The sequence below is a fragment of the Lepisosteus oculatus genome, chromosome 1 (assembly GCF_040954835.1).
Source record: "Lepisosteus oculatus isolate fLepOcu1 chromosome 1, fLepOcu1.hap2, whole genome shotgun sequence".
NCBI classification, from domain to species: domain Eukaryota; kingdom Metazoa; phylum Chordata; class Actinopteri; order Semionotiformes; family Lepisosteidae; genus Lepisosteus; species Lepisosteus oculatus.
Window position 1 is genome coordinate 15,615,777 of NC_090696.1, and position 26,667 is coordinate 15,642,443.

The 26,667-nt window shown below is 47.0% G+C and overlaps 2 protein-coding genes across 5 annotated transcripts; one reads left to right on the top strand and one right to left on the bottom strand.

The window, feature by feature from the left end:
* The first annotated feature begins 560 nt into the window (after nucleotides 1–560).
* LOC102691595 (gametocyte-specific factor 1) lies at nucleotides 561–6,991 on the top strand. Of its 4 annotated transcripts, none has more exons than XM_015344175.2 (8): nucleotides 561–737; nucleotides 2,439–2,544; nucleotides 3,252–3,361; nucleotides 4,209–4,335; nucleotides 5,134–5,217; nucleotides 5,724–5,787; nucleotides 6,318–6,385; nucleotides 6,740–6,991. In XM_015344175.2, exons 2-7 carry the CDS (start codon nucleotides 2,466–2,468, stop codon nucleotides 6,382–6,384), a joined length of 531 nt encoding a protein of 176 aa, XP_015199661.1. In that variant the 5' UTR covers nucleotides 561–737; nucleotides 2,439–2,465; the 3' UTR covers nucleotide 6,385; nucleotides 6,740–6,991. The 4 variants fall into 4 exon arrangements, with proteins under 4 accessions (XP_015199661.1, XP_015199659.1, XP_069035401.1 ...); XM_015344173.2 differs by lacking the exon at nucleotides 561–737 and adding an exon at nucleotides 1,314–1,416; XM_069179300.1 differs by lacking the exon at nucleotides 561–737 and adding an exon at nucleotides 1,314–1,416 and having other exon boundaries at nucleotides 5,137–5,217.
* A 16,000-nt stretch (nucleotides 6,992–22,991) lies between these two features.
* rprm3 (reprimo, TP53 dependent G2 arrest mediator homolog 3) lies at nucleotides 22,992–25,152 on the bottom strand. The gene has a single exon (XM_015344177.2). The coding sequence runs from the start codon at nucleotides 23,878–23,880 to the stop codon at nucleotides 23,554–23,556; it is 327 nt and encodes a 108-aa protein (XP_015199663.2). The 5' UTR covers nucleotides 23,881–25,152; the 3' UTR covers nucleotides 22,992–23,553.
* Nucleotides 25,153–26,667: the final 1,515 nt, after the last annotated feature.

Here is a 26,667-nt window from a genome sequence, read left to right on the forward strand (position 1 = left end):
CCGGAAACGCGGCTGCCATCGAGTCGGAGGAGAAACTTCCGCTATACCGGTACTACCGTATACCTTCGTGAACACGAGCGTGTCCTACAGTAAAGTAACATTTACGCGCGTTTGTTTTTGTATGGGATGAGCGGGTAGACAACAAGGAATAGGGAGGGGAAGATGTTCTGCTGGTTTTCAGTCTTGCTATGAATAGTTAATGCTAATTGTATTACCTTAATTAATATGCTTGCATGTTAACTTTCGGTTAACTTGTTTCTGTACTTAACTCCCGCATTTCCAAAAATACCTTGCTGTAAGGGTACTGCTTCTATCAATTTCGGCACACAGAACTGGACACAGCCTCATCTGAACTTGCTAGCCGCTGTTTCTGACTCAAGAGATGATGCTACGTGATAGGTGTATGATTAACAGACACAGGTGTAAATGATACTGTATCAAACGGCCCATAAAGTCCTTCTGCCGACGTCTAGCTGGGTGTGCGCACCCGCATGAGGGCCGCCCGGTACATGGTTAGTATAATTTACAATTTTCACTCGGCCTTTTAAGAGCTGAAAGCAAATTAACGACTATGTCCAAAATGCAGAGCTGAAATCAATTAACCCGTAATTAGGAACTTGGAGCTGAAACCAGGACTCGGGGATCCCCCACGAACAGCAGTTAAAGCATCAGATTAAAGCATCAATTACCCTTATATTTAATGATCCTACGAACTAATCGTCAATCACACCTAATCCGTAAGTATTAATATAGTGTTTATATTATAATACTAACTATACACCCTGTTGGCTTGACCTTAGTCAATACAGCTGCACAAGTACTGTTAACCGTTAACTTTAGGTTAAGGTGTAAGGTGCCACTGCATATTACACACTTGGTACTGAACTCTTGTCACTTAAACAAACAACGCATAATTTGAGGTGGGTAGCTGCGTCAGCATGCGTAGGCTGCAAAGGAACAAATAATAGGTTTATTCCATGCTGAAAAAAAGAAGAAAGAGAACACAACGTTTCGGCCGTGGAACCTTCTTCAGGTGTGAGAGAGACAGGGCCGCCTCTCACTCCTCCTCCCTCCCAACCTTTGTTCTCCCGCTACTTTACCTTTGCCTACTGCCCTGTCTTTCTCACACCTGAAGAAGGCTCCACGGCCGAAACGTTGTGTTCTCTTTCTTCTTTTTTTCAGCATGGAATAAACCTATTACTTGAACGCGTAATTTGAGTTTAGCACATGCGCAAACCCGGAACAGCGGGGCACCGGTATAAGGGGAGGGGCTTGTAACCGAGCAGGCCAATTGGGCTGTTTGGAAGGCCCCGAGTGATGACGTAGCTTCTGAGCCCTTTAAAATTGAGTGGACGCGGGCTGCCAGAACAGTAGAAGGTAGCTGTGCGAAATCTTGTTTTGCGGCGTGGCTGAACCGTAAGTATGGGATTTGTCTTTTAAACATTGTTGGTAATTCAACATTTACATGTTAAAGTAATATTTATAGTATGTCAGGAAATTATTTCACTTTTCTTCTTGCTCGGCCGTTGAGTGATGGTTCCTGCGTGTTACCGAAACCGTTAACTCGTTTTTATACCAAATTATTTTTTTTTTAAAGTAATCCTTTTTTTTACGCACTTTGCTATGTCACTTTATAATTTAAGTGGGGTTATGAAGCCTATTACCTTGTGGATCAGGGTTCTGGGTACTGCATGGCCTATCGACAGATAAACGTGGCTCAAAATGGTTCAACATTGCACCGTAACAATTTTGTAGCTGTAAATATTTCCTTGCCCATTTGTACATCTAGTGTTCAGCGGGTTCGCCCAGTGTTGGGCTAGTTCAGGCCTGCAGGGACAGCCGAGGGGTTAATGCGACCCAAATTCGGCTTTTAAGTCCATTTGGAAAACGGGTACCTTTGTTAACCCTCGCTCCTGCGGTTTGTCATGCGAACATCTTCCTGGAGTTCTCCCAACCTGTCGAGGTCTTCTGCTCCGCGTAAGAACTAGGGAACCCAAACTATGCGTTTTCAGGTACTTGTACTTGATTTTGGTTTAATAAGCCAGGCCGGTTGCATTTAAGAACCTCCTCACCAGGCTTATTCCAGCCACTGACTGGTGATTAAAGACCTGTAAGTGTTCGTTGTACACTCGCACAGCTGGTAACGTCGCGGGCATCTGCTGTGTTCTGAAACCCGGCACTGCTAGGCTTTATGCGTTATTAAAAGTAGGAATTCATTGTTCTTGAAATAGAGCCTCTGGTAACATTTTGGAAGTCTGTTCGGAGTTTAAAGTCACTAAGTGATTTGCTTTTTTTGGCCAAAACCCGAGATCTAAAAACCAGTGTTGTCCTCTGGTTACCGGTATGCTGTGTGCATGTGCCGCAGGTGTTGTTGAGCAGGCTTTCCGTCTCTTGCCCTTATCAGCTTCTGTTTAGGTGTTAAATTCTGGTACTGGCAGGTGACTGACCCCGAGACGCTCCAAGACATGTCGGCCCAATGGAACAACGGACCTTCCTGCTCGGGGGGGATGGGACCTGCTGACTCAATCAACGACTGTGGGCGAGGTGCAGTGGTTCTGCTGGTTTGGGACCAGCTCCTGGGGGTGATGTGTCCTTGAAGACTTCCTTTATTGCCATTTAATTCACAGTGTGCTATGGGGAGGTGACATGTCATTTCAGTAATTCCCTTGTACTTGTATAGTGCTTTTCTGGGAACTCCACTCAAAGATCTTTACCACCACCAGGTGCAGTCCCCCTGGCTGATGTGATGCCAGCCACGGTGTCTTGGTACATCCACCACACATCAGCTATTAGTGGGAAGGAGAACAGAGTGAAGCCAGTTATTAGGAGACCATTACTGTTGAGGACTGGGGGAGGAAATGCCCAGGTGTCCTGGCCATAACACCCCTACTCTTTGAGAAACTACGTGGGGTTTTTAAGGACCTCTGTGATTCAGGACCTCTGTTTTGTCTCGTACAGTATAGCGTCCCCATCACTTTACTGTGGCATTAGGGCCCATGCAGGGTGAGCACCACCTACTGGCTCCACTAACACCTCTTCCAGCAGCAACCTTATTTCCTTCTCAGGAGCTCTCCCATCCAGGTACTGGCCAAGCTCAACCCTACTTGGCTTCAGTGGGCTGCCAGTTGAGTTGCAGGGTGATGTGGCTGCTGGTCACTTCAAGGCTGCCTTCTTTTTAGATGGCAGAAGCCCCAGTATCTGTAGCTAGGACTTGCCTTGCCTTTGTTCTGAATGACTCTTTTTCCTCTTAGTTGACGGCTCCGATACTGCCGATCCTGACAAGCTTGTCCAGTGTCCCTATGACAAGAATCACTGGATCCGGGCCTGCCGCGTCCCCTACCACTTTAACAAGTGCAGGAAGGTGGGTTTCTGGGTGCTGTTGGCTGTGTTAAACACCAGAGGTGTTTAAAGTGCTGTACTTTGCACTTAATGTGGCTTAATTGCATGACTGAATTGCACCCCTGCTGCTCCTCACTCCAGAACATCAATCATGTTTATCCTGGCGTCCTCATTAGCTACTGGTGTCGCATACCATCGGATGATGGCAGACTTATGACCACTGCTTCTGTTAGAGCTCGTTGGTGTGAGACTTGAAAATGATCAGTTTTCTCCTCGTCCTCTTCATCATGGGTCCTGAAATTCAGTTGCCAGGCAGCATTTAGAGTAGGACACTCCTCTTAAATGTCTGAATGCATTAGTCTTTTAACATGAGCCTTGTGACTGGCTGTATCTGTGGGTATCTGGGCCAGAGTGTTTTCTGCTTGGTGTGATGCATTTATGCAACACCATTTACAGGCCTTTTACATCTCATTAAATAGCCAGGCAGGCTCAAAGACTCCTGTACAACCCTGCTTTTCTCCAGAGTACCCCCCTGTGCTGTGGCTTGTGGAAGTTAAAGGAATTGCAACATCTACCATGTCTTATTAAATGAGTTGCATTCTACAGGGAAATCTCCAGGCTTCCCTTTATTCATGCCTGTAGTCCCAGTGGCCAGGTCCTTATTGCCTTGAAAGTGCAGTGGTACGTCTGCTCTGAAGCTTTCTGTAACCAGCACACTGATTCTGCACACTGTGCAGTGGCTTTTGTGAGAGCTGTCTTATCAGCTTTAGGGTTGTACTTCTGGGCTCATGCTTGCAGTGACTGCTTTTACTCAAAAGCAGTGAGCATTATTGGTGGGCTTTAACTCTGCCTTGACCTTTTTCCCCCAGAACCACCCAGAGCTAGCCAGTAAGCTGAAGACCTGTCCTTTCAATGCTCAGCACTTGCTCCTACCAAACGAGCTTGCCCACCACATTGCCAACTGTACTGATGGGCGCACTGTTAATCTGGATGATCGTAAGTTGAGGGAGTGTTGAAAAGTTAAATACCTACAGGATCCCAGTTTCTTTCAAGAAATGGCTAGATACAATTATTTGATTCATTGGTTACTAATGGGTAGGCTAGAGGGGCTGGATGGTCTTCTCATTTATAACCCCTTATATTCTGAGATTAAGAGGTCCATATTTCTCATTGCTCATCAGAAACATTTATTGCAGAGGTTGTATAGGGAGGGTCGGGGAACTAGTCAGGTGAAATCTGATTCTCATGAATCGGATCCCTTTTAAGTACGACTAGACGGTTTGTTCCAGTCCCTCCCTCCTTTGATGCAAGATGTTCATAAAAGGGAATGCACTACTTTCATCAGCCTCATTGGATAAAGCACTCCAGATCTTAAACTTGGCCCTTGTATCCAGCCTCCCTGAATGATCTTCAATCTGATTGGCACTTAATGCTCCTTTAAATTGTAGGAAGTACTGCTGGATCTTGAAAGAATCTAGTGAACCCTCTTTCGAGCTCTCGGTTGTAGCATTGTGCTTTTTATAACATGGCGTCCAGACCTTCTGGTCCACAGCAGCTGCCTGCTTGAACCCTTAACTAGCATGAACTAATTTCCCATTAGAAATTAGTTTAACAAATACTTGGCAAGCCATTTCAGTGCGTCTTAAACTTGTCTAGAATACGTTGCACTGATTTGCTCTCTAATTGTATTAGACCTGTATATCACAGGGCTGATTTCCTCGGCATTGGCCTTATTGCTTAATATTTGTGGCAAGTGAGACTCAATCTGGGCTAAGCTCCACAACGTCTTCCAAGCAGACCACACTGAAGTGCCAAGCAAGCTGAAAGTTCCTGTGAGCTCCTGGCAGCCACCTGAAAGCGAGGAGAACTGGGAGGAAGGTAGCTAGACAAACCCTTTTTTTTTTTTTTTGCATGTACAGTATATGTTAAGATGTGTAAACTGGGCTTGAAAGCCTTGAACCTGGAGAACTCCATGACCTGTTAGGTCCCAATTGGCCTTCAAACATTAATGGGTGTGCTACAAAACTATTTCTGTCATTGGTTTGGGGGGGGGAATATTGAGATGCTTGGTGTAGAAATAGCCAGCACTAAGGCTTAATTTCAAATCTGTATCTTGGGAAGGTCCTAAAAATGCAGTTGCGAGTGTCCTGTTACTGATCTCTGTGAATAAGGGTGAATTAAGTACTGGCATAGTGGACCCTGAACACTTGTAGTATTGAAGATTGTTGACCTGTGAACTCCCAAGATGTTAACTACTTGGCATTTTCCAGCCTGAGGCACTTCAGTCACTCTAGTCTTGTCTAGTTCTGGATGTGTGAAAGGATAGCGATCCGAGATAGTGTATAGTAGACCGCCTTTGACATCTGACTATCCTTGTGTTTCAGAGCTTGATGAGCAGCAGGAGACCTTTATCTGGGGAGCATCAGCATCTGGTTCAAAGGAAGTCAAGTAAGTCTAACTATCCGTGATGCAGCCTGGGTGTGAAGATCTGCAAGAGCCCTTTGCCATGTTGGAGTCCATAATGATTCTTGACAATTGCTTTGACTCCCTGAAGTTGTGATATGACTGGGTGGCTCAAAGAAGGTCGTCAATTTCTTTCTTTTGAAAGAAATTCTTAACGTTTTCCTAACTTGCTAGTATCTAAACTAGCAATGTTAAACTAGTAATGTTAAATTTCAGCTGCCCAAGAGGACAAGTCTGACAAAGTTTTAAGTTAAACTGTAAAATGCACTGTGCCCTTCAGTGATGGGTGTTTATGGACCAGTAAAAATACTGCTTTAGTTGGATGAGAAGTAATGGCACTTTAGTTGTGTGACCATCTACATTCAGAAGCTGTAAAGAGCATAGGAGTGGAATGGACCTCCCAGTCCAGTGAAGAACCCTAGCATGCTTTTTAACCCCACCCCCGCAGTCTGTCACTTGTTAGTTCTGGAGTTGGCATTGGTCTAAGACAGTAAGTCCTGTTTCCTGCACTCCAGATCTGATTCCAGCACCTGCATCCCTCCTGGGCTCCGAGCTCCCAGGACGCTTCCTTGGAGAAAGTAAGGTAATCCAAAATTTGACTTGTTTTCCTGCTTGGTTTTATATGTGAGGGAAACCATGTCTTGTACTACTTTTTTTTTTAAATCCTTTTAACATTGTAATAAGCAGCGGTGCAGAGTTGGGTTATCCACATAGCCTGTAAGCCCCTGACCAGTAACTGTATAATGAACACTACCCTCATCCCTCTTGGTCCGTTCTACATGTTTGGCCACTTTGAATCCACTACCATCTTGGTTTGCAAACCTCTATTGTGCTTTGAGATGTCTTCCATTTAAAAAAAAAAAGAGTTGCCCAATTCTATATAGGGCCATTCTCTCTGCAAAATGCAGTTTGCTTACATGTTTTTATTTCTCCCCAGGACTGGCCTTGTGAGGACACTGATTCTACACTTTTAACTTTTTACTTTTTTTAAATTTTTTATTTCTCCAGGGAATGCACACAAATGTTTTAAAGGCAGTATCCTGCCTTTTGGGAAAAACAATCATAGCTGTTAAATTGGTTCCCCTTTTTAGTTTAACTCTGAGATTTTAGCTGCATGCGAAGCCAGTGGAGTATGTGCTCTTTCTGTAGTGATTTTTACTTGAATAAAAATAACCTGATTTGCCTTTAATGCATGATCATCGATATTCCTAGAGCTACTGCTTATAATGGGCTAACCTTAGGACGGGGAAATGTGTAGGGTGACTCCTTAAGCCCGTTAAGGACTTGATTGCTAGTTTTGCATCCTTAAAAAGGAATGCAGTTGTAAATCTTGTTCCAACCTGCATCTTAATACATCTTGGGCTTGAGTACACCGGTAAGAGGAAAAGTGCAGAAAAAGGAAGGTTCTAGAGTTAAATAACTGAGCCAAAAAGTGTGCCAATGGCATGCTACCATCACACCTCTATAAGTGTTAAGAGGTAGTCTGAGTGCTAACTGAGTGGAGACTGTTTTTTTTATTGGTTCACTTTATTCATGTTTTCCAACCTATTGCAATGGAAACTCTCTCACCTTGAAGGTGACCTACCACAGGACTGCTAATGTAATGCTATTCCATGCCACCCCTTGAGCTGCCAAGGCATGAGTGTTGCACATCATGGGTTTTTTTTTTTTTTTTTTTTTGGGGGGGTGCAAAAGCATTTGTAGCAGTGCAAGCAAGCCTTTTAAAACTGGCTGGCTGGTATTAGCTGCACCCTCCAGGAAATATAGTCACCCTCCCCGTGTAGTGATGGCTGAGCCGGCTCTCGAGGGTGCTCACTTCCACTTCGACAATGGTGGGCTCCAGGGGGTCCCCCTCCCCGAAGAAAGCAATGGAGTAGCTCCTGCCGGCACAGCACGTGGCCGTCCACACAAAAGCCGGCCGGCTGACCCTCGCGCCGACCCCCTGCTCGGGCACGACCCCGGCGACCACATAGACGTCTGTGGGGGCAGTGCAGTTGCTGGTCGTCTTCGCGTGCACCATGGTCACGTGGTTGAGGAACCAGACGTTGCGGTTGAAGCTGTGGTACATGGGCGCCTGGGCGGTGAGGGCGAAGGTGGCCAGCAGCCCGCTGCTCCCCTGCAGGTAGTTGGGGTGCAGGCGTTGGCGGTAATAGCCCAGCCATGTGTAATTGTCGTCTGTGGCCTGGCTCTCTCGCACCTGCTTCTTGAAAGCTGCTCTGGTCGTCGGTGTGGACATGAGCTGGAAGGTCTCGTTCATGGTCTGCATCTGAATTGGCCAAGTGACATCGACGAGCTGTGACGGAGTAATGGTTTTAGTGGTGTGTACAGTAATGTGCTTGCCCTAACATGGGCAGGCCTGAGTACAGACCACTGCTGTACACCTGCATGATCTATGGAAACCATAGGTTAGGGTGTACACTGAAAATAGTCTTACACATCTAACACCACACTCATTCGAGGCCCCTCTGGACAATTCTGGATCACCCAGATGGCATCTTGTACCTCCAGCAACCTTATTTACTGTATCTCTTGCCGTAAATGCCCAGCCATCTATATATTTTTTTTTTTTTTTAGAAACTGGAAGGAGACTCGGAGATCGCTTCACAGAACACGGCAGGGCTGTGAAGATTTAAAGATCTCTCCAAGCCCATTGTTTCTCATTTCACCTCTGACAGCCACGACCACTCTAATCTCTCCCTCTGTGTTCTCAAAGACAGTTTTCAGACCTCATACATTCCCAAGCTACAGCAACCCAAATTATCCTACAGCTAGGATCACACCTTCCCCCTTCTCTCACTGATAAGTCTACATTTTCTCCATTCATTGGAGGTTTCATTTCATACCTCTCTACACCTACCCTGTTTTCACACCTCTTGATTAGCCTCTCTTTCTGTCCCCCTGCTCCCACCTCTCACTCTTCCTCTCTCCCACCCTTTGTTCTCCTGCTCCATTACCTTTGCTTACTGCCTTGTATTCTTCACACCTGAAGAAGGCCGAAACATTTTCTTAATTTCAGCATGGAATAAACCTGTCGTCTTTCAAAGTGTACGTGGAACGACAGCCTTTGAAACTTAAATGTATAAATAAACTTGTGCTGTTTTTTTAAATAAAGGTGGACATCACCTTCCACCTCCAACAGATTTGTTTCTGCTGCACACCTTTTGTGTGCTAGTGAAGCTGGTTTGTGTATTATCCACACTACATGTTCTGGGTCTGTAAACCGAGCCTGATGAGTTTCTTTTGCAGTCTGTATTACAGTTTCAAGGTGTTGCTCTTTTACAACATTCATGGCTAGATTTAAAAAGTATTTCATGCCCAAGAAACTGAAGGCAATCACCCCTAAAGTAAAAGTGATCCTGGGTTTTGTCCTGTGTAATACTAACAAAAGAAGGGTTGAGTATAGTAGATTGAAAGGGCTTCACTTTAAGGGTTGTGCAAAGTATGTTTACAAACCATGCTAATCTGTAGTTTTGCTGTACTATTTCTCTTAAGTACAAGACTAGCACCCAAAGAGTGAAGGTGTAGCTGCTACTGTCTTAGTTTCTCTGATGTAAATACTTTACCTGCGGTTCGATGTACCATTCTCCCGTTTTCCAGTAAGCTTCACCGAAGCAGGGCAGCTGGATGATGTAAGCCGAGTAGAAGGGGATGTGTTTTTCCCGGTCGTAGAGGGTAGCGTAGTGTGGTCCTCTGCCCAGTATCTGACATATCCTGGCAGTGGTGTTGCTGTGCCTGAACCCCTGGGGCTCCTGGCCCAGGTAGAAGAAGATTATGCAGGGGCTGGTGGCGAAAGCTGGCATAACCCACCCTGGGACTCTGCCAGCCACGGCGCAGGCAAGCAGTGCTAGAAACGTCGGCTTCATCCTCGGTCCCACTAGCTGACTGTGAGGCTCTTCATTTGAGCTGTCTGCCTCTATAGATAAGCCTTTATTTGAATGGGAAAGATTAATTGGTTTCTGTGTGCAATACTGTAGTTTGACCGGTACTGCAGAATCTCTGTTTTGGCTATTCTCTCACTGATAAGCTGTATTTTGTAGCAGTTCAGGATAATGACAGAGGGGAAGTATAGTACCATAGGTAAGTGTAGTTTGTACTGTTGAGAAGATACTCTTAAGTTATCAGCAGGCCCTTGCCTGTGTCCTGCTGCTAACCTATCCATCTCTTACATGCCCAGAGTGAAAGCCAATGAGCGTTGGTTAAAGCTCTTGCGCTTTGTATCTTAGCTTGTTGGGCTTCAGTTCTGGGAGTAAGAGATCCTCACAGGGCTCCCAGTGCTGTCCGTTCTGAAGTACCCAAGGGTACCGGCTGCCTGGGAGGGTCACCACTGCCCCCTGTCACTGTCACTCTGCATTGCACTGCAGCGCGTGAGGCCCCGCGAGGGGCTTGAGGCCGTCCCTCCGGGGCCCGTCAGGGCTCGGGCTGCGGAATCAAGGTGGCAGCTGTGAAGGCTGCCTCTCGGTGACTGTGCGAGCTGAGCTGTGCAGGCTGCGCTCCAGAAGGACACTGCGCTCTGGCGCACATGCACAAATACAGCCGGCTCGCCACATCCACGCACACGCTTCCCGGAGCAGCCACACAGGCCGGAAATGGGAGAACAAGCGTCTTCTGCAAGGCGCACCCCTACGCCCACTCCAACCCCAGCGTGGGCAAACACCCCCAAATGCAGTAAAAGTGATGTACAAGTGCCCTTCTAAATTCTAAATAAATTCTAAATAGAATTTCACATGCCTAGATTGAGTCACACTTTATTTTAATGATGGATGTGCGCACAGTGTCCAGCTGTATTCCCCCAGACGTTAAAAGATACTACTGTAAGTCGGTTTTTTTCCACCAGAAATGTGTTGATATATGGGTAATAACCCCAGCCGTAAGTCTGTGTGGGCGGTGACTGGAGTAGCAGAAATATAATTGAAATCCAATGGACAGATCGCTACATGATCTGACATGATACTATATGTTTAGAAAACATGTTTATGTCTCCTTCAGCAGCTACCATCGACTGGTTTTAACAGCTGGGAGACCAGACAGCCCTTGTCCCGAAGATTGCAGTTGAGCTTTGGACCCCTGAACATTTTCCTTCATAAATATTCCCGAAGGGGTCAGGCTGGTCGGAGACCTGTAGATGAGACTCAGCTGGTTTCGGTGGACGTGCACTCTGTACCCTCTGTCAGCGGCCCAGGAGTCCAGACAGATCAAGCTGGCCACAGCACACTTCTCCGACCGTGAAAAGTGTCTGAACTGTCTGTGAGAATGGGCTTTTTTTTTTTAAGGTTGACAGGATACTCATCCGAGAGGAGATCCCAGTTAACTACACCACTGCCATTCCTTCAAGCAGCAGCACGTCTCTTCATCAGCGTTGTGCTCGAGTGCCAGACAAAGTGCTGGTTTCTGATGGGGTGCAAGCTGCAGGGACAACTGTTGGCACCCGCCCTCTGAAAGGGGAACTGCAGTCCCAGTCTCTCAGACTAGTTATTAAAACTCGGTTAAAAAAATAAATTCATTGACATAACGGGGAAAAAAATGACAGATTTCAAATCAAGAACAAAATTGTGAACTTTATGAAAGTACTGTAAGTTGACATATTGTCGCAAGCTCGCATTCGAGTCCCCACAAATTGCGATGCGATGCGGCCCTTCCTGCTCACTAGTCACTGTAAAGAAGAATGTAATATGATGTGCGTGTGACTAAGTACAGGTTGTGCAGCAGACATTTCACCTCAGAAATGTTCCAATGTGATCAGCATGCGGAGTTAACAAGTAGTATGTGTTGGCAAAACCATCTCGAAATTGAAAGCAATATTTCTATTGGATTAAAAGGGATGTATTCACAAGTCTGCTTGCTGTCTGAATCTCAGAACGTGGCGCTGTGCAGACCTGAACATTTAACCTGTTTTGTGATGCAAACTGGAGGTTTTACAAGTTACTGTGTACATTTTACTCTTATTGTGGTTTGAAATGCACTCATCAATGCTGATTCTTTCTAACCCCGAAATATAAAAATAGCCTTGCAGCTCCCCTTTAACTCGGTTATTTTGCTCAAATATCTTTGCTGCTGCCACTAACTAGGTGGAAGGAGTGCTGGTGAACTTGAATGTATTTCCAGTGAAAAGGTTGTTTAAGCTTCGGTTTGGGTAAGAATCCGTCTCTCTTCAGGTGGATCAGGTGATGGATTGAAGGGCAAAGGTATGAGCGCCCTGCCGATGACATGGTGCTTGAACATATCAAACACACCTGGACAGACGTTTGTAAGTCTGTGCTCACGGAGGGGAGGCAGATAGTAGCACAGCAGTAAACTGGTAGAAGGGGTGCTGGGTGGCAGCCCTGGTTACTTCTTCACCTGCTGCTGGGACTTGTGTGTTGGATTAGGCAGGATTTCAACTAGCTGGGATAAAGGGATGTTAATCTGAACCATTCCAAAAAGGGCTTGACCAGTACACTCAACCTCTTCTAAGTCCTAATCTACATTAAGGAAATGTTACCAGAGAGAGTGCATGAGCTGGGCAGAAGCTACAGTACATGAGGCTGGGTTGCTCTGAAGGATTGTGGACTGAAATCCTGCAGGGAGGTAGGGGTCTGGGTTCATCATGACGCGCGTCAGAGTGATAAACCAAAAGTAGCCCTCAATAAAAAAAAAAAGACCAACATTAGAGCTGGGCTTCCACTCCACAGCAGCTCGTTCCAAAGGAACAGCAGCATCTAGTCAAAACTGAATTTATCTCACTATTTTAAGTCCATACGGTGTGTCTGTCTACACGCGTGCCTGGTGCAGCTCGTGCTCTTAACACCCAACAGCAGCGAGTAACGCCTGAAATGGAACCAGATCGTGGTGCTCGTCTTTGTGTGGCCCCACACGTCGCTCAGTCTGTCCCCTCGCCTGAAGACCAGTCTCAGTCGAGGTAGCCGAGAGAAAAGCACCGCTGAGCAGAGCTCTGGGATCTCTTGCTCAGTCTTGCCCTACAGGAGGGAGGGAGGAGATATCAGCTCCCAGAGTTCACTTCAGTTTGGTTTCATTTCAGTTTTTCTTTGTGGTTCAGTTTTGCAAACACACCAGGGCTTGTGGGCGAGGACAGAAATGGATGGGTGTTTTGCCACCACAGGGTGGGGAGATCCGGTACTACCCTAATGAAATCTGCAAGGAGCAGAGCTTCGGGTGCTGAACAACGATGGATCTGTAGATGGCACTGAAGCTGGATCTGGTGGGGGGTTTTGAGGAGATGGCCTCAATTTGTTTGATGTGCCAGCAAAACATCCTCGTAATTAAAACGTGGATGGAAAATAAGCTTGGCCATGCTGTAAAATGGGGACTAAATCAAAAACAGCCACCAGTGTCCAAAAAAGGTAAAGCAACCATCTTGCTTAAAGATCTACACAAAGGGTGTTTTGTCTTGTCTAATCATATATATGATTAAATAAATATATATGTAATTTGTTATTATATATAAGTTGAAAGAGTTGTGAGGCCCTTGGTTGCTCTGTGTTTTTGAGAAGGTTGTCCTCATTTCGACTGGTGCTCTCTGCTGCCTGCTGTGTAAGCTGCACAAGTATTTCTCTCAGACTGTTACTAGCGCCCCCCACTGTTCGGTTCACCCAGACATGTCCTCGCTTCCTCTTTCCACCGGAGTTCAGTTTGCTCAAGATAAACATGTCCTGACTTTTCATGTCCTCCCACTTTCCATGGGAACACACACTGTCTGCTGTCAGGTCAGCCCGTTTCCTTGCCCTTGTGTAGGCTGCTGATGGGTACTGTCCCCAGTAATTTAGGCTTTGTCATTCTAAAAGGTAAAGAATAAAGTCTGTGGTTTTCAGAGAAAGCAAACTGACATTCTTATGTAATGTTGAACTGATTGACTTAAAAAGAGAATTAAGGCAGCAGTGTTTTTTTTACAGTATAAGGCGATTAATTGACTCCACAAGATTCCCTTGTCATGGTTTCAAAAGCTTAGAATGTAGCTTTTTGCCTGTTTACAATATAATTTTGTTTTTTATTTCAACAGAAAACCAACAATTATGAGTCTGTGTTTTACTTATCTTAACATGCTTGTCATACGGCTTTCATCTGTTTTGTGCATTTGAATTTCGAGGTCTCTGGCACGTGATGGGAAAGCTGGCCCTGGTGTGAGTGTGTGTGCCTGTGTCTGGGCTGTGATGGACTGGCATCGCGTCCAGGGTGTATCCTGCCCTGCGGCCGTTTGCTTGCTGGGAATCCAGTGACCCTGGCCTGGAAGAAGTGGTTAGAAACGGATGGATGGTCTGTAGGGATGAAGGTTCTTCCTCTGTCTGAAGTTCACTCAGGACATGGTGAGTCTGTACTCCTATTCCATGAAAAAGTCATTGAATTTGTTAAAAAAAATGAAAATGTTCTGCTAACACATTGATGGGTCTTAAAAATAAATTCATTAAAATAGCAGTCAAGCATTGGCTATTGTGGATTTAACACATTTCCTACACTGCATCAATGCAGTAGGTAGTACCTAAAAAACCTTCTAATGAAACTCATGTCAAAATAATAAACTGGTCTTTAAGGATTATTCTAAAAAATAAAATGGGTATAGTTGCAAACATATTAAATCACCTTCACAAAAACATTAACGGTCCATTTTCTCCATTTAATTTGCTACCTTAATACTAAATACTTAACACTTTAATACAGTCTATCCTACAGCTCCTCAATATGAGAAAATGATGTGTTATCTTGTGTTACCGAGAGCATTGTCTACTTCACAATCACCAGAGAGCAGCCCTGACGCCGTTTTCTTCTAAGTGGGGAAACTTGCAGTGCCAATATCAGCGCAGGGGCATCACAGACGCCTTCACCTCTGTCTCTGCAGTCATTGGATTTGCCTTTAATCAACACATGGTGGGATTTGTATTCTCCAGTTTGAGATTACAGTCCGGGACCTCTGATTAAAACGAAGAGCTGCTCCTAGATGGAGCCCAGTGAGCTGATGTCACGGAGGAGGAGGAGGAGGAGGTGTGAGGTTAGAAGCCGTGCTTTCGAGCTATCCAGCAGCGGTCGAGGAAAGCGCACGCAGGGGTTTCTCTGTAGCGCTGTGTCCTGACGACTCCCACAGCAAGCACAGAAACAAGCCCCTGTTCCTTTAGCAGGGTGTACTAGGTCCCTGACGAGATCCAGTCTTAATTTGTGCCTTCTGTTTTATTATGCTGTAGTATGGAAGCATGTTAAATAATGGAGACCAGCACTGCTCACTTGGAGACTAGCCATAGAAAAGAATGCATTTATCACACTCTCTTTCATGCCTTTATTAACCTGGTGTTCGCGGGGCAGTGAGCCATGCAGATACCCTCATGCAGGTCGTGTGCTCTGCTACTGCTGCTGGGACAGCCTCCTTCTTCCCATAAAGGGCTGTTAAAGGTGTGATTTACGTCAACGTCACCAATTTCTAAATATTTCGTCTCTTATGTCCGTCCTTCGGATGAGATGTAAAACCGAGGTCCCGACTCTCTGTGGTCATTAAGACTCCCAGGGCGTTTCTCGAAAAGAGTAGGGGTGTAACCCCAGCGTCCTGGCCAAATTTCCCATTGGTCCTTACCAATCATGGCCTCCTAATAATCTCCATCTATGAACTGGCTTCATCACTCTGCTCTTCTCCCCACTGAGAGCTGGTGTGTGGGGAGAGTACTGGAACGTCATCCAGGTGGGGCTGCACACTGGTGGTGGTGGAGGGGAGTCCCCATTACCTGTAAAGCGCTTTGAGTGGAGTGTCCAGAAAAGCACTATATAAGTGTAAGCAATAATAATAATAAATGATAGTGTTATAAGTCTTTGTCTTGTGTCTCTGCTCTGGGTAGTTTGTACTCGTCCAGCACACGGCACCAGGAGGGTACCTTCTGCTTTGCCTTCTCAAACGTGCGTGGAGTGGAGAGGCAGACCCCCTCAGGGTGCCTCTGTCTCGGCCTGTCGTACTCCCCTCGTCCCCTCGCAGAGCGGGACCAGTCGGCCAGCAGCACGAGCTCTGCTGACTTGGACGGAGAAATCGCGAGAGAACTGCAGAGAGCCCAGGGGGGGGGGGGGAATGTAATTTTTTTTGTTTTTTAAATGTCACTGAAACGGTTGATAAGAGCAGTTTTAAAGGTCAGGCAGGGGCGCACAATGCTGTATTGTGGCCGGTGTGGGAGTCTGGGAGTTGCAGTATTATCATGTCTTTTATACCAATTTATCCTGAACAGTGACGCTCAGACTGCAGCAAGCCTGACTGGAAAACAGCTCTCGGCCACGTGCTGCTTAGGTGACATTTAGGTTTCAATAAGAAAGCCCCATGGCACGTCAAGCCTCAATAGATACTCAGCAATGTGTAGGGCAAGCTAGTGGCTGCTTGCCCGAGGAAATGGCCTTTTTTTTGGAAATACAGCTGTTCTGCTCCAGGCAAATCTTTAATGGAGTAGTAAAGAGGTAACAGCCAGGAGACTGGCTTGTGGAAGTTGGATGAACTACAATTTATTTTGCAGGCTAAGCACAGATCCCTTAAATGGTGTGGTTGGGTTTGATGCACTATGTATCAGAAGGCAGATATTGGCGATTGTTTATTTGATCTTTGGGAGAATACCGATTTCTGTAATATTCTTTCTTAGTCATCCATATAAAGAATAGGCTTTATCCAGCTGTGGACGAGCACATAAGTTCCCTAAAGCTATTTGCATTGCATGATGGGCTAAACTGTGGCTGTGCTGGGATGCTGGGCACCTGTGGGTGGCAAGTGATAATGAGGAGAGCTGTGTCAGACCTCCGTCTGAAGCCAACTCTGCTGTAGGCTGTGTCGGACTCTTGGGGTCCCACATATTGGATAGGGATGCGCCAATAATTTTCTTTCCCTTTAGCGCTTTTATGAGGCTAGTAGCAGAAGTGCCTTGGGTTGACTGTTACCTGCTCATTCCAAATTTAAAGTGAGAGTGCAGGTAGAGAGAGTGTGCTCACGTGTGGGATTACAGTGTGGTCTGGCAGCAGCTCGCTGTCTGACTGGAAGGCGTCACAGGGGGTGATCAGGTCAGCCCAGTCCATCAGTGGAGTACAGACCCCTCTACTGTGGACAATTCTACAACTGGCTGTCTCAGGAAGGCTGAAAGTATCGCTAAGAATACCAGTCATCTTGGTTTTTCATTTTTCTCCCCCCTTCCCTTTGGTAAGTGTTACAGGAGCATAAAGGCACAAACTTCCAGATTCAGAGACAGTTTCTTCCCACAAGCTGTCAGATTACTGAACTCTACCCCTCTCACTGGCTCACACCGCTGTTTTTTTGAAGTTGTATCTGATTTAACTCGCTGCTCCTGCTGTTCTGTGTTTTTGGTGATTCCTTTAATGTCTTTGTCTTGGAGCATACATGCAAATAAGCATTTCATTGCACTTGTGCACATGACAAAGAAACTGAACTGAAATTTGGAGGTGGGAACCCCCCCCCAAAAAAAAAGTACATTACCATCATGTTGTTTATGTGGAAAGTGATCTTGCACTGTTTGAGCCGAGTGTGTGCTTTCACTGAGAGCAGGCCATCAGCATGTCAGTCTGTATATCCTTCGGAGTCCGGGCTGGAAGGACAGTAGAGCATTGCGAAATGACTTGAGGTTATGGCACTGGGACTGGGAGTAGTAGCAAATTGTGCCCTTTTAATCTCCAGCGTGGATTAAAGTCATCTTTCTTCCACTATCACACCAGCTGCTTGGGAGTTTTTTACTGATTAAAGGAGAAAATAACCCTTAACACCCATCATGTTTCTTTCCAGGCAGCACACACAACAACATGCTCCTCGGATTTCCATCCTTCCAGTGGTGCCAGACCTTTATTTCCCCTTTAATCTGGCTCCGGAATTCCACGCAGACGCTGGAAAAACAATCGTAGCCTGCTGGAGGACTGTTCTGATGGGGAGTGGCATGGGGTTTTCAGGCACTTGTCCAGACCTGTCCCTGGTCGCAGTAGCATGTTATCTGAGTCTGTGCCAGTCCGAGCAGGAACACAGGAACGGGAATGTCAGTTCCTCTCTGCAATTCCTAGGAACCGTGAGGCAGTGTGTCTAGGGTTGCTGGTTCATGGGTGGAAGGTGCATGGGCAAGGACTGGTGACTCTTTGATCTCCAGTATCTGCTCAGGGCCATTTCATCCTTGCCTTCCTCATCAGAAAGGCACAGCAAGTTTCTCCTGAGCTGGATAAGGATCTGCAATGCAGTGACTGCCCTGGGGCCTCCCAAGCTGGAACCAGAGCTGCTTCCTTCTAGTGAAGGATGGAGGGTGTCGAGGACAAGCTGCCAAACTTTGATGTCAGAGGGGATGTCTCCTAAAGAAAGGACTGGTTGGGAACATCAGACCTTTAAGGCTCTTATAATCAAACAAGCAAGACGGGTCTAGGGCTGATGTTGAAGGGGGGTATTTGGATGCAAGTATACCAAGCATCCAAACTTTGGTGGGAGCCCAGTGACAGGACAAGAGGTCCTGCCACTCCCAGAAAACAAAACGTATGCTCCATCCAACCAAACATGTTCTGATCCAGTGGTTTTAGGCTTTTATATCATTTTAAGAGCGTAAGAAGCAGGTGTAGACTGTAATTTCTCTCATCTGTTCCATTTGGACGTCAGTAACGAACTTGATCCCAGGATCTCTTCTCGCCTTTTCTTAAGAGAAGACCTTGAAAATGCGCCCAATCGAGGGATTATATCAATGAAGTAACAGACTGATGGAGACAATCCGGTCCCAGGTGGCAAAAGGACATGAGTTTCAGCAGCACATCCTAACAATACAATGGAAAATATTTCAAGACTTGACAAACACCTGCCAGTTGCCCTTTAATTTACATCAGTGCAGAGTGTTACATACCAGTCGCAAAAATAAGCTATAGATACAAGCTGGGAACTGCTGGGTTTGATGTGGCCATTTACAGTACATCGAGACAATGCAGGAAAGCCAGTACAAAGGCCAGCAATGTTAGGATACTGAGAAGTCTCAGGTATCTGTTTAAATAATTTGACTGGGTAGCCCGTTACAGATTTCCACACCCTTTGGATCTAAGAAGTGCCTCCTGTTCTCAGTTTTAAATGTCCCTCCCTGTAGTTTCCACTTAATAATAATAATAATAATAATAATAATAATAATAATAATTCCTTACACTTATATAGCGTTTTTCTGGACACTCCACTCAAAGCACTTTACAGGTAATGGGGATCCCCTCCACCACCACCAGTATGCAGCCCCACCTGGATGATGCAATGGCAGCTGGAGAGCTCCAGAACGCTCACCACACACCAGCTCTCAGGAGAACAGAATGATGAAGCCAGTTCATAGATGGAGATTATTAAGGTGCCAGGAAACTGGGGTAACACCCCTACTCTCTTCGAGACATGCCCTGGGATTTTAAATGACCACAGAGAGTCAGGACATCGGGTTTACTGAAAGGCAGTCATTTTTTACAGTATAGTGTCCCCATCACTAAATTGGGGAATTAGGACCCGTGCAGACTGCAGGGTGAGCGCCCCCTACTGGTCCACTCATGCACTGTTGATTCTGAACCAGAGCCCTACCTTTGTCAGTGCTTGTGAATACTTGAATCTGGTCGCCGCTGTCATCTTCTCTGCTCAACACTGCACAGGTCCAGTTCATTTAGTCTGCTAGTGCAGGATTTTCCCTTAACATCTGGAATGCATATGGTTTCTCTTCTCCAGGCTAATCCCACATCAGCAATATCTTATTTTATAACATAATTATGAATTTAATTCAGATTTTTAGAAAATGAATTTTAAAAATATAACATTTGTAACAATATACTCAAAACTCAAAAAACAAATGAGTTTTTACTAGAGCGTTGTGCAATTGTAACCTGACATTCCTTGATTCCTAAGATCTACACTTCTAAGTATCCTAACATTGCTGGCCTTTGTACTGGCTTTCCTGCATTGTCTCGATGTACTGTAAATGGCCACATCAAACCCAGCAGTTCCCAGCTTGTATCTATAGCTTATTTTTGCGACTGGTATGTAACACTCTGCACTGATGTAAATTAAAGGGCAACAGGCAGGTGTTTGTCAAGTCTTGAAATATTTTCCATTGTATTGTTAGGATGTGCTGCTGAAACTCATATCCTTTTGCCACCTGGGACCGGATTCAATCCATCAGTCTGTCACTTCATTGATATAATAATTCCCTCGATTGGGCGCGTTTTCAAGGTCTTGTGTAACCGATGGCATGGATGGTTTACACAGTTCCAAAGAGCAGCTGCCTGTGGAGCAGTCAGTGGCCCAGGAGAGCCATGCATGATATTTCCAGTTTAAAAAACCGTACTAGTAACTGCTAGTAGCAAAGCCTGTCCCGTCAGCCATCCCTTAATTGTTTGACAGCCTTGCCCTTCAAATAAGCTGTACGTGGCCGGAGAGCGATCATGCATCAGACCCTCTGTCACTTTTGACGCGGAATAGATTCAGACATTTGAAAGATGATCAGTCTCTCGGAGCAGATCCGGGATTCAGTCACAGCTTCAGCCTGCCGGGCAGTTTCCTTTACGTGCGCCAGGCACCATTTGAGATCCCTTCGCTCGCACGGGTTCGAGATGGAAGTGCGATGGCACTGTTAACGTGGGCTGCCTTGAGATGTCGTTCTCAAGAAGAAAACAGAGACACGCAGCAGTGGGGAAAGAGAGGCGTTTGTGTGATCGTGTCGGGTGACAAATGGAACAGCTGGGAAATTAATAGCCCTGACAGCCTGGCAGATGGGTTTCTCCGCGCTACAGGTGGGCTACTATATGGGTCAGTGCAGTGACTTTTTAGCTAAGCCTTGGACAAGAGGTCCAGCCCGTCTGAACACTGAGTGCGGCTGCCTACTGCTTGTGGCCCCAGACTTTAGGATGAGTTTAGAGGTGACCTTGTGGGTAAAAAAAAATGGAGATGCTGAATGCTGTCTTAGCAGCTGGCAATGTGTTTTACTGCACCCCCTGTCATGTTTCCAAGCTGCAGAGTTCTGTCTTGCAGTTTTCAAGGGATTTAGAGCTATGCTAATGAGTATCTGGAGGGCTGTAGTCATTCGTGTTGCCACAGTGCTAGTCTGGGAGGCATGCCTTCTGCAGGCTGGCCTTGCGTTGTCAGTGTGAATGCTGCCACTAGCAGTGATGTACTGTAATATTACTGTGGTTATGTGCACTCTGTTTTGTGCTTGGTATTGTGCTAGATAGACATATGCTTATTTAATCCTTTTTTCTTCTTCCGCACATTTGTAAATACTCACGCTGACAGGGCACTGCGTGTCTGTGAAGACCGAGACCAGCAAGCTGCTAAAACCCTATAGGTTGTGAAGATAAACACATTCTTAAGGGGGTTATGCGCCGATACAACTTATGTTCTTGTGATCAATGCCATTATCCAATTAAGCTGTCACACCATAAAACGGGAAAGTGTTGATTGTGGTTACATTGACCTTGCCGATTTTGAAATTGGACAACACTGCTGTTGGCCAGCCCAGGACCTGTCTATAATAAAACAGGCCACCTGCACGTTGTCTATATTTCAAACCTTCAAACACGAAGGCCGGGGAGCACTCTTCAAATCTGTCAGGAGTGGAACTTGTGCTCCTGGGAGACTGCAGGCAGAGTGTCCAGACTTTCTCACACAATGATCTTGATTTTTGCAGCAACTTACGCAGTTGAAAAGAAAGTGCTCTGCGTCTATAGAAACTGGTGTTGGGGTAAACGGCTGGATTCCTGCTCTCAGAGGCTGCTTGTTGGTTGAAACGGGGCGTCATGCTGTTCTGAAACTCATGGCGCGTGCCCAGACAGGATTTGCCCTGTTCACCCCCCTTCGAGCTGGAATAAATTCAGCATTGCTCCCGCTAATAGGATCCTTCCCCTGCTGTGATCCCTGATTGCAAGTATGATTGTGTAGCTGATGTATTCACTACGGCTGGCGGACGCACTGAATTATTTCTGAGCTGCTGCATGATGAGCTGTCTCGGAGGCTCGCGCTGCTGGAAGGGGAAGGCCGCGATGCCCTTCGTCTTCAGAGACGCCTCGGAGCTCAGCGCTCCCATCGCAGTGCAGCGGAAGAGTTGCAGCTCCGGCTCCCCCCCCCAGATCCCGTATTGGATTGGATTGAAGCCACTCGCTAATGGGGGGGGGATAAGGCATGCTGGGAAACGCCACGCCTCATGCACAGCCAGCGCTGGGTGGACCCAGAAAGACCAGACCCCCTGACCTCTTATTAAAACTACCCTGGTCCTAGAAGGCGAGAGCTCCACCTGCCCATCTGTTTTCGAACCACTTTATCCAATCCGGGGTCGTGGGGGAGCTGGAGCCTATCTGACCAATCAACAAGCACAAGGCAGGACACGCTCTGGATGGGACGCCAGTCCATCGCAGGCAGACACACACTCGCACCGGGGGCTAATTTTCCCAAAAGCCCATGAATCCACCAGTATGTCTCTGGACTGCGGGAGGAAACCAGAGCTCCTAGAGGAAACCCACACGAACAGGGGGAGAACATACAAACTCCACACAGACAACGCCCCAGGAACTGAACCCGGGGTCCCAGCGCTGTGAGGGAGCACTGCTCACCACTGTGCCACTCTACCACCTGATACTTTTATATCACAGTATTTCAGCAACTGAAGACTCTTTTGTTCTGTTATTGCTCTGTTGAAGTGTAAAAGATTCATAATACTGTAACGCAATGGGGGCTCAGGCGGGCGCCCTTGCCGCATTAGGTCGGCCCCCCACCGTCGGGGGCACGAACCCGGGACTCCCGCGTCACTCAGCAGGGACCCAGCCCGGTGAGCCAAAGAGAGATCTCTCTACATCCAGTAGCTGTAGTCCTGCTATCACAGGGAAGGGCGGTGACGTCACCGCTCTGGTACGCCGGCTCTTACACAGTGCCTGTCGGCCGTAAGCGTTACAATACAAACTCTACCATCACTCCGTGAATAAATTACACTGCTGACTAGTGAACGGATTTTAACCCCTTGCGTTAAAGATAACTCTATAGCAGACACCCCTGCTAACTTTATTCAGTGTTAGACATATAATTCATAATAATTATAATATTCGTCCTTTGAATTATTTTAAATCGTTGACGCACGCACACGTGCTCTGTGTTTCTAAGACTGTAGTCGGATGAGCGAGTTTCATTCATACTTGGAAATCAAGCCGTCATTCGAACGTAACCTCTACAGGTCACGAGTTTAAAGCAAAAAATAATACACCGTGCAGGTTAATCAATATGCAGGTGCAAATTCTATTGCAAAACAAGCAAGAAAGACAAGTCTAAAAACAGGGTTTTTTTTCCAATACAATTACAATTAGGTTTAGTTAATAAACCTATCCAGTTGGTAAATTACAGCCTGCAGTATTGTTTACTGTGTAGGTTATACAGTCGTCCATCAACATATTAACATTGATGAAAAACTGTAATCCGTGACAAAAAGGGTTATTCGTTTAAATTTTTAAAATACAAAGTACCGGATTTAAAGGTAAAATCCTTCAGTGTCACTCAGGAACGTCTTCGCAGTTTCCCGCTGTTACCTCTGCGGCCAGTCTTCCCGGAGAGGAGGTCTCTTGGTACCATCCTGGACGAAATTAATTCAAGGGACCGTGACAGATCGCCGTCTGAGCAAGAACTGGCTTCTCAGTAGATAAGGAGCCATTTCCCCGGCAAACTCCGGGGAGCTGAACGTCCTTTTAAACCGAGTTTAAAGCGAGTCCACCCGCTTGACTTTTAAGAATCGGAACAATTGCTGGCACCGGGGTACCGAGCGGACCCGGATCCCTCGGCGTACTTTAGGACCCGATCATTATAGCTTCTGCCTCTTTGGAGGGTCTCCGGTCTTCCGCGAGGAGGTTGATCATACTCTCCGACTTGATGAGCAGGTTGCAGCCTAGAAAAAATATCCCGAACGCCACCGTGAGCGACAGCACGCACAGCACCGCGATCTGGACCACCTGCATGACGTACAGGTTCCGCTCGTCCGGCAGGGACACGCCGAAGCCGTCGTTGGTGCTGGCCGAGTTGGTGAAATTGCAGCACCGCAGGAGCGCCTCTATGCCTACCGGCCCGGGGGGTTGTGTACCCGCAAGCGTCCGGTTCAGTATCTCCGTTGCATTCATTTTCCCCGGAACGACCCCGTCCTCGGCCCCACACTATAACCGGCTGCGGCTGCGGCTGCGAGGTCAGTCTCGGTGCAGAAAACTTCCAAGACTCGCAGGGTCCTGCGAAACCTGTAGCCTTCGGTCGCTTTTAAAAGACAGCCGGCGTTTCTAGGGTAGTGACAGGGACTGAACGCGTTCGCGCAGACGTCACGTTGTCTCTTCCCGAGGGGAGTCGTCGAGGCGACCCGCAGCCCTCGGTGGGGCTCCGACTGCAGGGGCAGCGCTGGCAGACAGAAAGACTGAACTGTACTCAGCTGAACTGGGTTAAATCGTCCACGTGTTAATTCTTGAATCCAAACAATTTAGGCATTTTCCTCCTCCTGAATCGGTGTCGCATAAACGAAACGCCCGTTCATTTCGTTTTGTCCTGTCTTTGACGCCCGGGGGACTTCGGTGAGACGCGACCTCCCAACCTTTGATTTGAGGGAATGTGATTAATTATTAGACGGATGTTTCACAGCTCCTCTTGCCTACGCGATCACGCGTGTACCGTCCTCCTTCCCCGTGTAAGCGGAGAGATACCATCTCCAGTTTCTTCTGTTGCTGAAGTCCCGGGTATCTCGGACACGGTCAGTGCGGCGGGGTCCAGCCCGGGGTCGTCTCTGCCTGCCTGCGCTCCGCGCTGTGGCGTTAGTTGCGGACACGACTACAGACTCGGTGAGACGGGGGAAGGATGACGTCGAACTGCCTTTAACGTTTTGGGAGTTTCGCTCGGTCGGCCCGAGCTTCGTGATGGGCTCTCGGGGGGTATTTACTGGAGTGTCTGGGAGGTCTACGCTCTCTGCTTTGGGTTCCCACGCGTGTCCGGACGTTTGGTCTTCGATTTGTCTCGCTCACGTGAGGGAGAAACTTAAAAAAGACAGCTTTTTTACGTTGCACACGATGTTTTTTTTTTCTTGGTGGGCAGCATATTTAAGAGTGACGCAGTAATCGAGATTTAAGTGAGGGGCGCGGCTGAGAGAGACGATGGGTGCTTACTGCCCGCGGTTTGTGACATACACGTGACCTAATGGCCAAGGATTAAAGACCCTCTCATTTTTGTTCCCGACAGAAAACCGTTTGTGTGTTGTTTAAATTGACTGTGACGCCCGCAGCTCACTGAGTTGCAAATAAGGTAAAGGACTCAGGCAAGTGAGAACTACAGGGAAGTCCATTTTCATCTGTGATCTTTAGGGTCTTTACACAAAGAGTTGTGTGGGCCTGCAGCAAGTTACACAGCCGTTGTTGACTGCTGCCTTTTTAGAAACGGTTGGACGAGACCGAGAAAGGCATTTGAGTCGAACGGCCTCCGCTCGTTTGCACGCTTAAGTTATGTGGTAAAAAAGCACCAACATGAATTTGAAGGCTCAGTTATATATTGTGTTTTTTTCTTATCGCTGGAGCATCATGTTGGAAACATCCGCCTGGAGTGCGAGAGGTTTTAGAAATGGTTCCACTTTCATTCCAAAAATGTTTGAAATATACAGAAAAACAAAAATGTCTGAAATGACCTGGAGAAGGAGGCGCATTAATAATGCCAGAAGCTAACCTTCCCGGGCCCTTAATTAACGAGGTAGTCGAGTTGTTCTTCAACAAAAGGACGCCGGTGGCCTCGTTAAAGCCGCGTGTAAGGACAGGTGTGTCAGGTGGAGCGTGAATGTTTTAAGTGGCCCAGAGGGGCCGTGGCAGAGCTGTGGGGGCTCGGAGGCGAGGGCAGTGAACCGGGACGCGCGTTTCTTTAGCGCTGATCGCTCCGGTATTTGTGACCCGCCTCAGACTCTCACTCCGGGACGCTGGGTTCCTGGATCTGAGGTCTGGGCGTTGTGGATCTGGAGCGCGGCTGGGGCAGTCCTGCTCCAACCGGGACGAGATGTAGGCGCAGGGCAGCCGCGATTTCCCTTAAAGTTTCATTTGACTTTTCTTAACAGAAGACCACCCTAAATAAACAGAGTAAAACGATATGGTACGGAATACCAGAAATCCGAGTGCAATCGCTTTTTATCAGGGTCCGCTCTGGTAGATGACGCCATCCTCTACTGTACGGTGTGTGGGTCTTGATCCGAAACGCACTACGGGTAGGCTGTGGCTTGAGCTCCGGATCTCCTGGCTTTTGTTAGTTGAATCAATTATGTGACTTCGTTGTGACATTTCCGCTCCTAATGTAGAATCTGTTCTTCCACGAACTACGCTGGTCTTGGAAGGAGTTCATTGTAGAAGTGTGAGTCTCTTGCTTGACTATAGGTTTTCCAGTGGGGGGGAGATCATACTTATGTAGCGCTTTTCTGGACACTCCACTCAGACTGAAACTTGACGCTTAATTACAGGTACTGGGGATCTCCTCCACCACCGGTGTATAGCCTGGATGATGCGACAGCAGTCATAGTGCTCCAGTACACTCACCACACACCAGCTCTCAGTGGGGAGGAGAAGCCAGTTCATAGATGGGGATTATTAGGAGGCCGTGACTGGTGAAGGTCAGGGTGAAATTTGGCCAGGACACTGGGGTTACACCCCTACTCTTTTCGAGAGACACCCCGGGAATCTTAATGACCACAGAGAGCCAGGACCTCATTTTTACGTCTCATCGGAAGGACGGCGCCTTTTTTTAGAGTATAGTGTCCCCGTCACTATACTGGGGCATTAGGACCCACACAGACCACAGGGTGAGCGCTTCCTGCTGGCCCCACTAACACCTGTTCCAGCAGCACCCTTAGTTTTTCTCAGGAGGTCTCCCATCCGGGTACTGACCAGGCTCACACCTGCTGA